The 16,438-nt window shown below is 42.2% G+C and overlaps 1 protein-coding gene across 1 annotated transcript in view; it reads right to left on the bottom strand.

The window, feature by feature from the left end:
- The window catches only part of LOC108802765 (disabled homolog 2-interacting protein-like), a gene marked incomplete at its 5' end in the record, with an annotated part of 52,655 nt that overhangs the window by 28,417 nt on the left and 7,800 nt on the right, over positions 1-16,438 (bottom strand). The window contains 4 exons of the mRNA XM_018574621.1: positions 5,049-5,925; positions 7,745-7,923; positions 8,898-9,096; positions 11,153-11,389. Coding sequence (XP_018430123.1) covers positions 5,049-5,925; positions 7,745-7,923; positions 8,898-9,096; positions 11,153-11,389 — 1,492 coding nt within the window. The remainder of the gene's footprint in view (positions 1-5,048; positions 5,926-7,744; positions 7,924-8,897; positions 9,097-11,152; positions 11,390-16,438) is intronic.

Below are 16,438 nucleotides of genomic sequence, written 5' to 3'. Positions count from 1 at the left end.
GCAAATGTCGCAATGAGAGCAATAATTCTAGAGCCATTAATCACTGATAACACTAAAGTGATGAGCAGTAAAAGCATTTTAATCGTCGCGTATGGGCGTTTTTTGCGCACGCAGTTTTAAGGCTTGACATGTTTGGTGTCTATTTACCCGACGTGACCCCGACTTTTATGTTTTACTAAAAATATGGGTAAGAATAAATGTTTTATAACATAACGTAGGGAAACTTTTTTTTAAAATATATTTATGGTACTTTTTTCATTATATAGTAAAAAAAAATAACCCCCCCGTGGGGGGTCACAAAAGAAACCTCTATCTGTCCCCAAAATTTGTTAACATATATTGCAAGGCTATAGTCAGGTCATGCTGACTGGTGAAATTTTTGACTGACTGGTGAGACACCGCCAAATTTTTCAAGCCCTGCACATTAGACATGATCATAATAGTATTCAATTTAACTGTATACATGAATACTAGACCCCCCCAACATAACTGAGTACTGGACATGCTCATGATAAAATTCTATACACTATACATGGAACATTTCACCACCAACATGACCGGCCACTAAAACTGATCATAGTCGAGTTCTTCTACCCCCAGCATAACTAGCCACTGGGCATGATCACAATACAATTCTATTACACTGTATACATTGAACACCACACCCCCAGCATAACCAGCCACTGGGCATGATCCTAATACAAGTCTATTACACTGTATACATAGAACACCACACCCCCAGCATAACCAGCCACTGGGCATGATCACAATACAAGTCTATTACACTGTATACATAGAACACCACACCCCCAGCATAACCAGCCACTGGGCATGATCACAATACAATTCTATTACACTATACTGTATACATAGAACACCACACCCCCAGCATAACCAGCCACTGGGCATGATCCTAATACAACTCAATTACCGATCCCCGTGGGTGACAAATGACTGAGAGATTACTGTACAGTAAATTCCATCGTAAAAGATCATAACTTAATCGATCGCAACCGGAGGAGCGTCTGTACATAGAACACTACTTCTGTAATCTGACCAACCACTTGACAGGATCATGATACACTTCTAGTACACATTATATAGTACACTATACCGGAACATGACTACATTGGTCGCCCATCTGGGGAGGATGAGTTTGGGAACAAAGTAAATAGAACATTATTATCTCCTTTGAGTTTGGTGTTACAGGACTTGTACTGCCTTTTGTTAAATTCAGCTCACTGTCGAATATTTAGGACTGGTCTTTTAAGTTGCAAAGCAGTACTGCTAGAGGATGTTAGGCCAGGTGAGGGCAGCTCTTGCCTTTTTCTCCTTTCTGCATGAATGACCTTGAAATCCAATTAAAGCAACAGAGAAATGGCTGCTTTTCTGACAAAAGATCTCTGTTCCTCACCTGTATAGTTATCATTTGTACTGTGACAGACTGTAATAGAAATAAAATGGCACTTCAATCCATTAAGAGGCAGATAATGGTTCTCTTATAACAGACCTTGCAAGATTCATTGGTGATACTGCGGTTCTATCACCTACTCAATTAAAACTGCCAGAATGGTGAAAGGGTAAAAGGTGTTTGGTCAGGAAAGGATTTGTCACTGTACATAGTTATCATGTCACAACACAATTACAGCAGAAATAATGACAGAGCAGACGTTTAGCAATATCCTGAGCTCTCTAGATTGGTCTACATCTATGCATTCCCAGAACAATGCTATCATTTCTGCTGGCCATGAAAAACTTTATTTTAAGAACAGGCATCAACTTATGCCTGGAAAGGGAAAACTGACAAAGTGTTCCAAATTTAACAAAGAAATGTAACCAGAAAATCCTCAATAAATGTATATACCATAAGGCTGGGCACACACCTTACAACCATCGCAAGACTTCTGTCTTGCGATGGTTGTAAGGTCATTAAAAACACGTACGATCTGTCTATCTTGGACAGGCAGATCGTACTTGCGATGATCACAAGCCGCGCCCCCGTGAGGGGCGGGCTTCCGATGACCGCAATGCCGAACGGGCAGTGTGCGCTTGCGCACACCGGCCCGTCCGGCTTTTATCTTACGAACATGCTACACACCCGCCGAACATCGTACGATGTTGCTGCTGAATCCATACATAAGGTTTAAAGTGACACTAAACTCAGGAGTTAAATCTTAACAATGCATTCAAGTACCCTAACTATTAACAAAAATGTATCTTATTTGTGTATCACTCAGCTGTAGATCCTCAAATCATCTCCGAATTGGTGCTGACACTGTCCTTCCTTCTGGAGGTTACTTTTGTTCCCCGTGGTCCCTGTGTGTGTTGTAAAGTAGCCATTGCTCCAAGCTCACTCCTAAACTATAGACTATAACTTCAATACAAATTAGTAAACTAAACATGAGATTGTAGTCCATCACAGTAGTTGGCTTGGAACAGCCACCCTCCAGAAGGAAGGACAGTGTCGGCACCAATTTAGAGATGATTTGACGATCTACAGCCGAATGATACATAAATCAGCTATATTTCTGTTAATAGTTAGGGTACTGGAATGCATTTTTAAGATTTAACTCCAAAGTTTAGTGTCACTTTAAACCTTATGTATGGATTCAGCAGCAAACCTTTGCATTCCTTAAGGTGCCCACACACCTTGCGATAATCGTACGATAATCGCGGGAAATTTACTGTCACTTTAAGCCTTCAGCATCTCCTTTTACTAATCATCATTGCTGCTGCTTTACTAATCAAGCTGTTTTACTAATCATCATTTCTAAGTGGCATGGGTCATCTTCGGCTTAAAGGAGAACTATGGGGTTAAGGCTTTTCCCCATAGTTCTCCTTAGGGTAACGGGAGGACACAAACTAGCGTCCTCCCGTCACCCTAGGCTCAGTATACCGCGAGCTGTATACTGAGACGCCGCAGCTGAAACGGATCCCGACAATTATGCCTGGATCCGCCCAGCTGCATGAGTGACAGCTGGCTCTGCCTATCCAGAGGCAGAGCCAGCTGTACCCACCCCCTCCCCCGTCCGTTCCGTCAGCGCTGGAGGATCGGAGCGGGGAATCCAGCCCCTCCCCTGTCACGGCTCTCTGCCGTGACAGGATCGAGAAGTGAGCAAACGCCGGTATGTGTTCGCTCACTTCCCGATCTACTGAGCCGACCTGTGATAGTTTCATTGTCACAGGTCGGCTGGAACTATGAGGATGAGTGAAAAGCACTCACCTCATAGTTCTCCTTTAAGGGCTAGTTCACACCAGCCCCAGTGCGTTCCAGCCCAATTTGGTGCCGGAATGCACTGGATGGCATCCTGGCCAGCTCACTTTGTTTTGGGGCAGGAGGGTGTGTGGCGGTGCATTGATGTAAATGGCACTGCAGCCACGCCCCCGGGGGCCGCAGTGCGATCGCCTGCACCGGAATGTGTGGTACATCAATCCCTGCGTTCATCCCAAGTGTTCCAGTGTGGGCGATCACACTGCGGCTGGAGGGCGTGTCTGCGGTGCCATTTACTTCAATGCACCGCCCCAAAACAAAGTGAGCCAGCCAGGATGCGATCTAGTGCGTTCTGGCAGGTAGTAACAGGTAGTATTGTAGATTGCTCAAAATCTTCTCGTCTCTACTAGTGATGTCACTTTATGAGTAGAGCTAGAGAATGCTAGCTAAAATGAAAAAGATGTGAAGATAGGTCACCAGCACTCCGAAATGCATAAGAACATATTGTTTATTGCAAATAACGTCACATAGGTCAAACTAGCCAACATTTCAGGGCTGCGCAGTGTCCCGACCTGTGTCGCCTTGAGGAAAGGACACTGTGCGGCCCCGAAACGTTGGGTATTTTGTCCTATTTTATGTTATTTGCAAAAAACAATATTTTTCCTGCATTTTGGAGTGCTGGTGACCTATGTTCATATCTCTTAGGTTCTGCACGGCGCCATCTGTGACGGTCACTACGAGCACCTATCTCATCTAGACTGGTCACAACACTGAATGGTGTGCAGCAGGCACTTTTAACAAGCCAAAAATGACAAGACTGTTCCAAAGTGGTGCTAATTTGTTACCCATCCCGTTTTCACGCAACTGCAGGGTCAGGTCTACTGCTAAGCATTTCGCCCCTCAACAATTCTTTAACATCCCCTGACACGCATGCATTTTCCCTCTCCTGATGAGAGCTGCAACTCCCTAATAATAGTTACCCTACTCCCATTTCCCAAGGATGCAGTGCAAGCAGTAACTCTGTGTTCATCCCATTTTCAAAACACATTTATTCACATGTTTTCTCCAGAAATCACATAGCATTTAGCCAACAATATATATTATCTATATTGTATGTATTATATGCAGCTATTATACAATTTGAAGTTCTCTGGCAGACCCTTCACTTTGGGGTGCACATAATGAGCCTTTTCGCGGTTTCTTTATTATGCAAAGTATATAAAGAGGTATGACTACCAAGTATCTACTTAGAGGCTGACAAAAGCAACATCAGAGGGCACTTAGAGCCACAGCCACTAGATGGAGAACACTAAGAGAATGATCACTGGTTTTAGAAGCTTCTGCAGGTCACGCATGTGAAGCTCAATTGGGCTAGTTGTGGAAATACTTGCAAACCTTCCCTGGTCACCCATTACATCTCATAGAAACATTTGTAAAAAGACTCTGACATTTATCTGGATGGTACCCCCAGTCCATAGTGTTCAAACCAATGGAAAGCCATGTCTGATGACTCCCAGGAAATAGGATAAGGTTCATATAACCCAAGCCTCTGAGCTCATCCAGTTGCTGATGAGTTACAACTCCCAATAACCACTAGGAACTTGGCTCTCCAGCTGCTAAGGAACTACAACTCCAATCATGTCTTATTAGGCAGGCCCAGAGTTGCTGAGGAACTACGGTATATTTTCCAGAAGGCTTCAACTTTTAGGTATTAGTCAGACACAAAGTGCCCAAACCGACCAAAAACAGGCAATGACCAGAAACAACAACCTTTCTAAAACATGTAATATGCCTCCAATAAAACTGCTATAATTAACATAAATATGGAACCACCTACCTGTTTGTGCACCGTTCTCTGCTTCATCTCTGGACTATCCCCTTTAGATGAAGAGGATTGCTGTCTCATTCGAGCTCCACTGCCGGGCCAGTCTGGTGACGAGGACATCATACTCCCACTTGATGGCCTTGGGTAGGGTGCTGTATTAAGTAATGTTGGTGGCGTCCTTCCTCTGGTCATTGGCGGTGGTGGAGGAGGTGGTGGCTGGTCAATTCTCCTTTGAGGACCCGAGCTGTTCTGCCGTGGCATGGTGGGCTGCCCAGGCTTATCAGTCAAAGATAACTGCCTACGTGACATGTCCCCAGAACGTCTACTGAATTCCTCACTACTTCCAGGGTTAAGAAATCCATGTTTACTCCCTGCCAAGTCCTCGCTGTTACTGTGGGAGCTAAGTGAACTATGACATTCAGAACCAGAGTCTCCCAAACCCCGTGGTGAAACAGGCAAACCTGCTGCCATTTGGTACACAGGGTTCTGGAATGATAGAGGTGCCAGGAGCTGTGGCCTACCCAGCGTGGCATCCGAATTAGGAGTGGTTGGTGTTTGCCCTGTTCTTCGGGCTGTTGTCAGGGTCATTATATTTCCCTGTGGCGTCCGTGCGGTCCATATCGCCTGTAGCTGACTAAAAGATGTCTGACTGTCATTCAGAGAGTCTCCAATCCCTGATGTGTTGGTACCAACGTCCAGTACCCGATTGTCCTGCAGGTCCACCATAGATAGGCTCTTGTTGCCGTTCGTGATCTGAACATCAGGTTCATTGGCCTCCGAGTAGCTGGAGCTACGTGCCGGTGAGGGCTGGACTCCAGCAGACCTTGTGACAAAAAATAAGTCCTTGTTTTCAGGTGTTGGAGAGGGTAACCGGGTGAAATCTATCAGACTATGGGGAGATAGATAAACAGAGGGAGACAAGATGTCAATGTCACCCTGGACCAGATGATTCTATCATGCAAACAACAAGGTTCTGCCATAATGGGCCAAACCAAGAAAATTTATTTTTCTTATTTTCATGTTTCCCTGCAGTGTGAGAGAACTAAAGGGAGAATCTGACTGGCTGCTGTGGCCAACAAGAATTGTTCTTCCTTCAGACATGTTTATGTATAAGAATGGCGATAGACAGACAGACAGAAGGAAAACTCTTGATGTCGAGCATCACCTTAGATTAGAATAAAGGACTGTGTCAGTCACTGACATTCCTAAATTCGCAAAATATATTTTAAAGTTATCTCACTGCTGGGAGTGGCCTTTTAATCTGCTCTGGTCACTAAAAAGCAGTGCTGTAGCTGTCATCAACATTGGGCAGGTACTACAGAGTGAATACAACCTGATTAAAGATGGGCAGATACCTCCTGCCATCATACTCTGGGAGATATTTGCCAGTTTATGGCCACCCGATAGTAAATGTAACATCATTTTACTTTTTTCTGTCTCGCTACCATACCTGTACATTGGGTTTCACTTAAACCTGACTTGTTCGGGGTGAAAGTCTAGGTAGGTCTAATAATTTCCACCACCAAAGGGCTCCACAGCAACCAATCAGATTCACACATACACTGGCACATAGTATTTGGGAGACCGTCTGTCTTACCTGCCTGCACAATTGCAGTTATTATTTTTCTTCAGCCACATTAAGAAACAGAGATAGGGGACTATGGGTAACACTGATAGTTCATCTTTCAGGTGGTTGGATGTTTATAATAATCTGCTTTTAAAGAGCTGTAAAATGTAAACAGAGATATAGAAAGTTTATAGAACGCCCTGGGCAGATGAAAGGAGTCTCTGCAAGCAGGCGTGTCAAAGCCTGGCATTCCCAATCTGCCAGATTCAAGCAGCGTGTAAACTTAAATAGATTTTTAGAGTTTCACCACATGCTGAGCGGAATTAGGGATAAAAGTGGTAATTACAGAGACAGGCCTTCCGCCTCTGTCTTCCCTGCTTTCTATTAATTAAATTGTTAAATACAATGTAGCTGGCGTTTAACATTCAGCCGCTATCGTCCTTTTGATCAGTATAATTACATTTTATTAGGAAAGGAGGCGACTTCACGGTGGAGGTGTATTGCCTGTGTCAACTCTGTCTGAATTCGAGTTTTACCTACCACGGTCTAGGCTCAGGTTTTTAAAGTGGTTACAGAGCACCAACCCATCAGAGGCCATCTCTAAATGTCCTAACTGCTGTGCAGAGATCAATATAGAAAATGGGATTGGCTGATCAGTGCCCACACTCAATTCTTGCTTTATCAGTCCTTACAAAATTATCTGCCAGAGTACAGAGAGAAAATTCGATATTTCCCATTGAACTATGTTATTGTATGTAAAATGTACATGATCTGTGAATGTTTCATTTATTCAGGTCATGGTACAGCTATTAGTACTTAGTCAACTACCATTAGCTAAAATGTACATTATTGATTTAACGGAATGTAAACTTTTTTTGTTAAAAAGTTTGGAAAAAGATGAGATCATTTTTGTCACACATGATGTGGGAGGGTGGACCACTCCAAAAAAACTCTTCCTTTTGAATATCCTATTATACAGAGCAGAGAGATGTTTGCAACTAAAACTGGAATGTATCAGTTTTGGGTGGAGGGTCTATAAACCGCTGTTATGTAATGCGAAGAACAGGATAATTACATTTTTGGGGACTTCGGGAGGCCCCCATAACCTGCTTAATCAGGAAATTAACCTCTCTCTTCTTACCCAGTTAAGTCATTCTCTATTACCATCTTTTGGAGGCCGACAGATATATTGTTGCTGGCATTTGGGGTGGAGGCAGAGTGATCACTTGTGACAGAGCTCTGTATACTGGATGGGTTGCTGAGTGCTGTGTTCACATCACGCAGGATACGAGGAAGAGGACCCAGCTTGGTTACTGTAGCCTGCCAGGGAACAAGAGGAATGTACTCAAGAGAGATTTATACAGAGATGATTATAATAACAGTACTACTATATCATGGAAAAACACATCACAGGTAAAAAAATTTTTTATGGTGGAGATGTGTGGAAAATTATTCTCCACTAGCGATATGTTTGTAAAATATACAAAAGGCATTTTCTTTCTGGTGTCTGTGTCCTGCTTAGTGGAACCCACAGTTTTATGGGTTTTTTTTGTTTTTACTAAAAACTGCCGGTCTGCAGCAATTGGAAACATGTACAAATGTGTAGAAAAAAATGGATCACTGTATTTCTCTCAGGGCCCATTCACACCAACAGGCACGCAAGACGGTCTGTATAATGTGCGCCCACTGGTGTGCATTGTGATGATGTGGTGTTACAATGCAAAAGTGTTTACTTTTTTTTTTTTACTTTCTTGAAATGACACAAAATTCTATTTCCTTTAACTCTACGCACTGCAGCGACATGAGCTTCACAGCATAAAAATGCAACCTGTTCTCATTTTTCAGCACATAGTAAGGCAGTGTGTTGGTGTGAAGTGAAACAATAGGACATAGGACAAATTGCCTCGATTATGTGTTGGGCTGGTCCAACAGGACTGGTGTGAGGAGCCCTTACTCCAGTTACATTTTCATCCTTATTTAATAAAGGAGTAAAGTCATGCAGAAAGTAGGAGCAAATAATAAAAAATGTTTGAGTTTAAAGGGCCAGTCCACCCAAAATGTATATTTTACTACATGCTGGTGAATTTAGTCCATTGACTCTGACCCACACATCAGACAGGAGGGACACCAATAAAATCTATAGACTGCATGTAAATGGATTTTATAGTGAAAACTGTATGAGATAGTTGGTACAATCATTTGTTTTTATTTGCCACAATGCTGCTTGCTTCTAAATCTTCCTGCATCTTATCTACAAGACAGGGGACCGGGGTGGAAGCCATGTCTTCAGGTACCTGATCCACAGAAATGACCTCCCAGAGCAGCGAGTGCAGTGTGGACAGCTCCCTTCCCAGGTCAATGTAGCCCTCAAACCCAGCTGTGTTGGAAATGGTCTCTGGGTTGGAGATCTCCAAGAGGAATCGTTGCATGTTCGTCCATTCATGTTCCAGAAACTGATTCATAAAGGACATGTACTCCTCTTTACTACCAAACCTGCCAGCGAAGGAAAAACATTAGATCATCATATCGCCTCGGCTGGGATCCAACAGATCAGAATCAATCAGGCAATCATATGACCTTTGCTGTCCTCAGGATTGGGCTGCATTAACCTGTCAGCTGGTTTATATAACAGAACGATAAACAACATATAGAGGAGTTTCAGGAGTATATGGAAAGGATAAAAACCAATGTTAAGTTTTTACTGCAAAATGGCACTCTGTTAGAGAGATTTACCCTTGCCTCCTGTCCTGCTGAGGATGGTTTTATCTGTTAGGAAGTGTGGGAAAATCTCCAACAGGGACACAAGAAAGAAAAGCATTTTGTTTCTGTTGGAAATTATCCTCATTTCCTATTTGGTAATACTTTATCAGCAGGACAAGAAGCAAGGGTAAATCTCCAGGAGCCCGGATAGCAGTAAAAACGGGTTTTACTTCACCCAAAACTAAGCTTTGATTGGACATGCAGTACGCTTTAAGTTAAAAGGAAAGCAATAATTATATAAATGTGAAGACTGCCATATGTGACCTCCTTTGGAATATGATAATTTTCTGGCTGTGTCCTTGGAATTAATATTTGCTGAGCCATTGATTCAGAAAAATCCAGAACTTCTGACAGGAACAACTGTTCTGGGACTATAACTCAAAGTATTGAAGCAAGAGGCTTAGCCCGGCAACTAGTCAACTAGCATTTTTAGGATAGATCGGCAATGGGTGACAGCATTTTCATTTGTCTTTGCAAAAGTTTCAAAACAATGATGTAGCAAAATATTACAATAGATAAATATATCTATAGCACAGATATCACACCCGATACCCAAGCCTGTGCCTGAGGGCTGCATAGAGTCTTTTTATACTTATAGTGTGGCCCTCGACCTTCATCAGCCATTAGTGGAAGTGGGATCATTGGTTTAGTAAATAGATTGTAATGACGAAGATATTTAGCAGTCTCTTGTCTAACTTCCCAGTCTCCAACCACCCCCCTTGCATATCTGCAGTCACTGATTATTTCCTCTAGTATATCTGTAATCCCCGCAGTCTTCTGTAACATCATATATACTATTATCATTATGTGAGGCACCTTAGTGATATCAGAGGCCGCAAGTTGACCGTCACTGCTTTAGACACTAGCAAATTCCATGTGCAGGGTGTGCAATAACAACCCTTTCTGTACATAAACCACATATTGCTGCATTATTCTACTTTAGTCAAACTGAAGCTGTCCCCCGTATGCCACTACATATTGTATAATATCTCCAGCTAAAAGCAAGAAGAAGAAATACAATAAGGGTTATCTCCAATGAATCTTATGTTAACAGCTCCTAGCAAACAGGATTGCTAAGAGAACAGAGACCAAACTCATCTGCTTCTGTGGGATTGCTCCATCAGGCTAACAAAGCAAGTGAGGAATATTTTGCAGCATTTTAGCCATTGAGGGGGGGACACCATAATTTGGTGAGTACTTTCTTAGTAATTCTGCTGCCAGTGAAATGATCACGATTGTGACACTGCCCTTACTACAAGAGTCACATTTAGATCATGATAAATAGTTTTTTCATGTTTCCTATTAGATATTTTGCCATCTCCTCTAGACCCTGGGAATTTACCCCCTGCTGCCCTCCTCAAGCTACACCTTTCATTTTATATTAAGAAATATTTCCTCATTTCATGTTATATTGAGAATACGTTTCTCTATTGTCGATAAGAGGACATTATAATGGGCCACCATCTCGCTAATCTTAGTTTGTGTCATTAAGTGCACCCGGAAGGAGTGACCTCATCGTTTGCTGCCACCTGCACTTTAGTTTGTTTTTTTTCTCTCTGTAAACATCTGATAAAAAAATGCATTCTATCTCCGAGCACTTTCAATTAAGTCCTGCTCCAGTGCTCAACTCTTAGAACTGAAACAAAACCATTGACACAGCTGAGAATGGAAATTAAAAGTCAATACAAGTAAAGGCCATTGATTTTTCTAGCTAATTGGAGGCTTGTGATGAGTGAGCCATAACAGAGAGCAGGTCTGCCACTTTCCCGTCCCCCGGAGAGACACTTACTTGGCGAAGTTGGCAAGGTTCTGCGTGACTTTGGCAATCAAGGTCAGTGTGCGGGCAGTCCTGTCATCTGGGTATTCTTGTAGAAGGTTAAACAGTGATGGGGACATGATGGCGGGGCACAGGAAGCGCAAAAACAATGAGGCGCTAATAAGCCTCTCGCTGATATCGGGGCGACCTCGACTGTTACATTCTTGTCTCCACGATGCAAAGACCTCCTTCAGCTCCCGAGGAAAAACACTGCAGAGAGAATCATAGGAAATAAATTAAGATCAATCGACAGCAAAGAACCAATTATCTCCTTTACAACGCTCATTAAACGAGAGATGACACCTTAATGACACTTTAATTTGTACTTTATACAGCAATGACCTTGGGAATCAATACTTCCACTAGTACAGAAATGAAATCGCCAATAATTTGTGTATTCGCTGCAATGCAGATGTATCTCACACTGTACAACGATCATACTTGTCTGTCCATCCTTATGTTAATCTGACAAGGTGGTAACTTTCTAAAGTTGCCCCAAGGGCGGGAGCTTGTCTCACACTAACAGGGAAACATGTGGTTAGGCTGGACAGTTCCATCTTGTACAAGTTTCAATTGCAACAGTATCCTCTTGAGTAGCAAACGTATTAGGGCAGTTTGATCCCAGTTCTTGAGGGCCGTACACAGGCCAAGATGTCAGACAGGGATTACATTTTCCTTAGTAAATTGAGGTTTAGTGGTTAACATTTTTAATATTCATTAATGTATGTTGCTATTGCGAACATCTTCCAGAGAACTGTATTAAGTGAGGACATACAGTAGGATAATAATACTATTATAAAGAGCAGGAACAAATACAACCAGCATTTCTCAACCTTTTTCAGTCACGGCACCCATTAAAAGTATACAAAATCTTGAAGCACCCCAGTTTAAAATGTAAAAAAAAGTAAATTGAAAAGCGTAAAAAAAGTGTGGGCCTTCCCCCCAAAAATCCACACCAGACCCTTACCCTAGATAGTCTATTATGGATTTTAAGGGGGGATGTCATGCAAAAAGAAAAATGACATATGGGTCCCCACCTTCCTTTTAATGAGCCGTCCTTTACATCAGGAGCCCCTCTTTACAGCACAGTCCTCATTTTCCCTTCACATCAGAAGCCTCCCCTTAACACCTGATTCCTCACATTAGCCCTACCTTCCAATCTTTACCTCAACACAGCTGTGGCAGCATGGCAGGGGGTTGAAGCGGAGCAGGTGAATGCTTAGGAACCGTCCTGGATGCCACCCGCTATGGATTAGCATCATGCATTTCCATGGTCTGTAGGCTGGCCCACCTGCACCATGGAAATGCATGACGCTGTGTGAAAATTGGAAGGCACCCCTGACACCTTAGTTCGAAAAGGCAGTTTTAGACAGAGCAGAAAAGGGTAGACCATCAGTCAGTTTCTTACTGACATCTGTGCCACCACTGTGATTATTAGTTTCCTTCAAATCCTGTTCCTGTTACCATACAGGAAGTGAAACTCTGCAAGGTGGAGAAAGACAGCAATTGAAACCTTTAAGAACTTTAAAACGTTTATTTACGAGTTACTGCTCGTTTTTGCCTAGGTGCTAAAAGAAAATGTGGTTCTGGAATGACAGGTGTTGGCACATATGTGGTAAGATGTGAAAGGGATTCTTCAGCTAAAGAGAACAGCATAAGAAAAGTACTGAAGATGTATGAAGTAGTGACTTGGGAGAGAGGAAAGAGTTTTACTGACTGAATCAACTTATGCACTGGGCAACCACACAGTCCCGGGGACACACAAAAATTTGGGTCCTGCATTTTACATTGTAGGTCAGTCACAGCGGATACAGTATATAAATTAGAGGTAAAAAAAAGACCTGTCATGAAGCTGATGAACTCTGAGGATTCAGTAGCCTGATATTCCCCTATTTCGCAGATGCCCACGGCTGGCCATGAAATTAAACCTGTTTTGAGAAGTTGTGCTCTCAATCCTACCAATTAAGAAGTTCCCTCTCACTGACATCAATTTCTAATTGCAAACCTTGAATTGCTGGATGACAATTTCTTCTGGAGGTATGAGAGGGACCTTAACCCTACCTTTTCCCAGGCCCAGTCAGATTGTATATTACACTTTGCCCATCAAGTCTCTATCTCAAATAGATATCAAGAGCTTAATTACAAAATGGTGAGAAGATGGTATAGAACACTATTGGCAACTATTTCAAGCATCTGTCCAGGTATTGCAGACAAATGTTTCTCAATTTCATCTCCTACTGCTCTCCAAATCATGCTACAAAAGGTCCTTCACTGTACACCTCTTGAATCCAACTCGGGGCTCGTTCACACGATGTCCGGATTATGTCCGGACCAGAACAGTTCGCTCCTGCACTAAAAATGCATCCCAATGTATCCCTATGTGTTTTACGGGCTCCAGTTCTCACCAGCGCAGTCCGTTCCAGACAGAAAAAATACTGCATGTCACATTTTCTCGGGTCCGGAACGCGCACGAACGTGTCAAACACAACGAAAAACGCACCACACTGCAGTTAACAGCTGACAGCCCCACTCCACAAAAAAAGAACTGGAACGCGTCCAGAATGCGGTAAAACGCATAGCACCGCGTCTGCAGATCTGGATCAGAAAATGGTGTGAACAAGCCCTCAGGCCTGTGTTCCTGGATTATGGAAACAAACTTCCCCTCCCTTGCTCTCTCACCCCCGTTTACTAGCGTTAATGATATTATGTTAATGGAACAGCTAACCAACCACTCAATGACAAGTAAGAAACTTTCAGACAAACTTTGTTTTATTGGATTTAATACAAATGCTCCAGTGAATACATCTTGGTCTTGATTTCTGGTGTCTCTGAAGTTTGTCAAGCGATAATAGTCTAGGCGAATAGTCAGCTTTTTGGGAGGGTATAGTGGCCTCCTTTACCACTTTCTACCCGTGGATAGCTGTACAAGTTTGAGCACTCAAGCCTCCAGCAGATCCCAACTGTGGTCCCTTTTCCATACCCTCCCTTGCTTTCTTCACATGCAACATGGCCCAGAGTGTTTTTCCTTTTCCTGCTTCCTTCTGTTCTATCTAAGACTAAACGTGGCCCTTTTCGGTCGAAGAAATGTTTAGGAAATAATTAATTAGCCATACTAACCAATTTTTGATGAACGGCAGAAATATATATATATTTTTTTTTTGCGCATGTGCTGTGTTCTTGAAGAGATTTTTGACGAACGAAAACCCCACTGATTCATCGATTTTCATTCAGAATTTTTTTTTCCAACCTGAGCGAAACATTTCTCACAGTATCAAAAAAGAAAAATCAGTGATGTACCATCAACTGTTTGATCTTCCTTTGAAAGACGATTGTCTTCGTGTACGATTTCTGAACAAAAATCACGCAGTGTATGGGCACCATAATCCACCTCTCCCTGATTTACCCTTGCTCACATCGTTAAAAAAAAATAAAAAATATCGCACATGGGGTTGTACAAATAGATGATCATATTAACTTGCTCAAACAGAACTCTGAGCCACACGATGCCTGTGGCTGTTTGGTACTATAGCCAACTAGGTATCTGGAAGGCTTTGAATAACTGTCTTTGGAGGATTCCTTCATGTATTTGTTGACTGTCGCCTTCCAGACAATCACCTTTAGTATGTGGCTTGCATAGTTTGTGTCTCGAATACCTGATTATGCCTGACTTTTCTTATCATTCTGTGTTGATAATACTGTTGTTTTACAATGTACAAACCTGGACTTGTTAAGCTTTCCTGTGAGTAAACTCTCTGTCCTTTATTGCTAGGCCATACAAAAGTTGCAGAATACAGCTTCTGTCAGATGCTCCTTATGCAGATATGAAAGGAAATCTGTAACAAGAGAAATGGCTGCCATTGCCAACCTTCTGAAAATGGTTAGTAGTATCTGGCTTCAATACTTTCAGCCAGAGGCGCAGAACACGCATGCAACATATGAAGCCAGAATCTCAGAATTCAGTGACACAAAGCACTGAAACTGCAGCACCATCATGACAGTCAGACAACTATCTTCCATAGAATGAGATGTTGGTAATGGCAGCCTCTGTTTTCTCCATACAGGTTTCCTTCAAACCTTGTGATAAAATCCTCTTCAGACAAATTTACTTTAAAGCGTGTAAGATGACCCCATACACACATACACAGAATGTCCTAGATTATATAAATTGGTATGATCAGCAACTTTAGTTGAAATTCACACTTGAGTATAAATGTGTGTTTTATAAGCATTTTGTTTATGCACTTTTAATCTTTGAGCATTTTTCTTTTGGCCAATGGAAAGCAGAATCATCTGTGACATCATGTGTCTCCGTTCAGGTTTTCTGTGTGGTGTTGTGCTGTTCATTTCAGCTTCCTGAGTATATTTTCCTGCAACCCAACAACAGAATATCCACAAACACACAAGTATAGAGTACATAAAGTTAAAAAAATGTAAATTTAAAATATATTTTGTTTTTTTTAACAAAAAGTAAATAGCCAAAGTGGTCTCAGACATAGGGTACTTCAAAGTTCTGTAGTTCAGAGGTAACCTGTGCTGGTTTGAGAAGGCCATGTGATAACACTGCTAAATAAGTTACATGCTCACTAGATTTCTGGCAGGACCAAAAAGCATTTTTGGCACATATGAAACATGTATAACAAAATAGTTTTTATTGTATATTGAACAGACCAAATCTCACACCACCTCTATGTTCACAGTTAAAATTATTAAGCTTTCAAAGAAAAGAACACTGTACCTACTGTGAAACATGGAGGAGGCTTGGTTATGTTCTGCATCTAACATGGGGTTCCTTGAATCTATGCAGGGCACAATGCAACCTCAAGACGTTCAAGGAATTTTGAAGCGAAACGTACTGCCCAGTGCCAGAAGGCTCTGTCTGAGAGGCAGGTTATGGGTCCTTCAACAGGATAATGACCCAAAATACACAGCTCAAAGCACCTAAGAATGGCTAAGAACAACATAAATCACTTGTTTTGGTTTGTGGATCTCCCCCATGTTGACCTTCTGACAGCCCTAGACTGTAAAGAGGCAGGGCTTTGAAAAAGTGCAGGCTCCACTTTTGGTACGGGCGTAACTGAGGAAGAAGTGCTGGTTGTGATAAGGTCTCCAGATAAAAAGGCTCTTTGACAACGCTGTCCCTCTCTTCCTTTGCTGGTTCCCAATTGCTTTCCATGCTGTACATACAAAATATGCCTTTTAAACATTGTGTCATCCTACTTTCCAAGATACATATATGATCACAGATGCTAGCTTAGCTTC

The sequence above is a fragment of the Nanorana parkeri genome, unplaced genomic scaffold (assembly GCF_000935625.1).
Source record: "Nanorana parkeri isolate BGI_ZX_2015 unplaced genomic scaffold, ASM93562v1 scaffold3100, whole genome shotgun sequence".
Classification (NCBI taxonomy): Eukaryota; Metazoa; Chordata; class Amphibia; order Anura; family Dicroglossidae; genus Nanorana; species Nanorana parkeri.
This window is presented reverse-complemented; position numbering and strand designations above follow the sequence as displayed.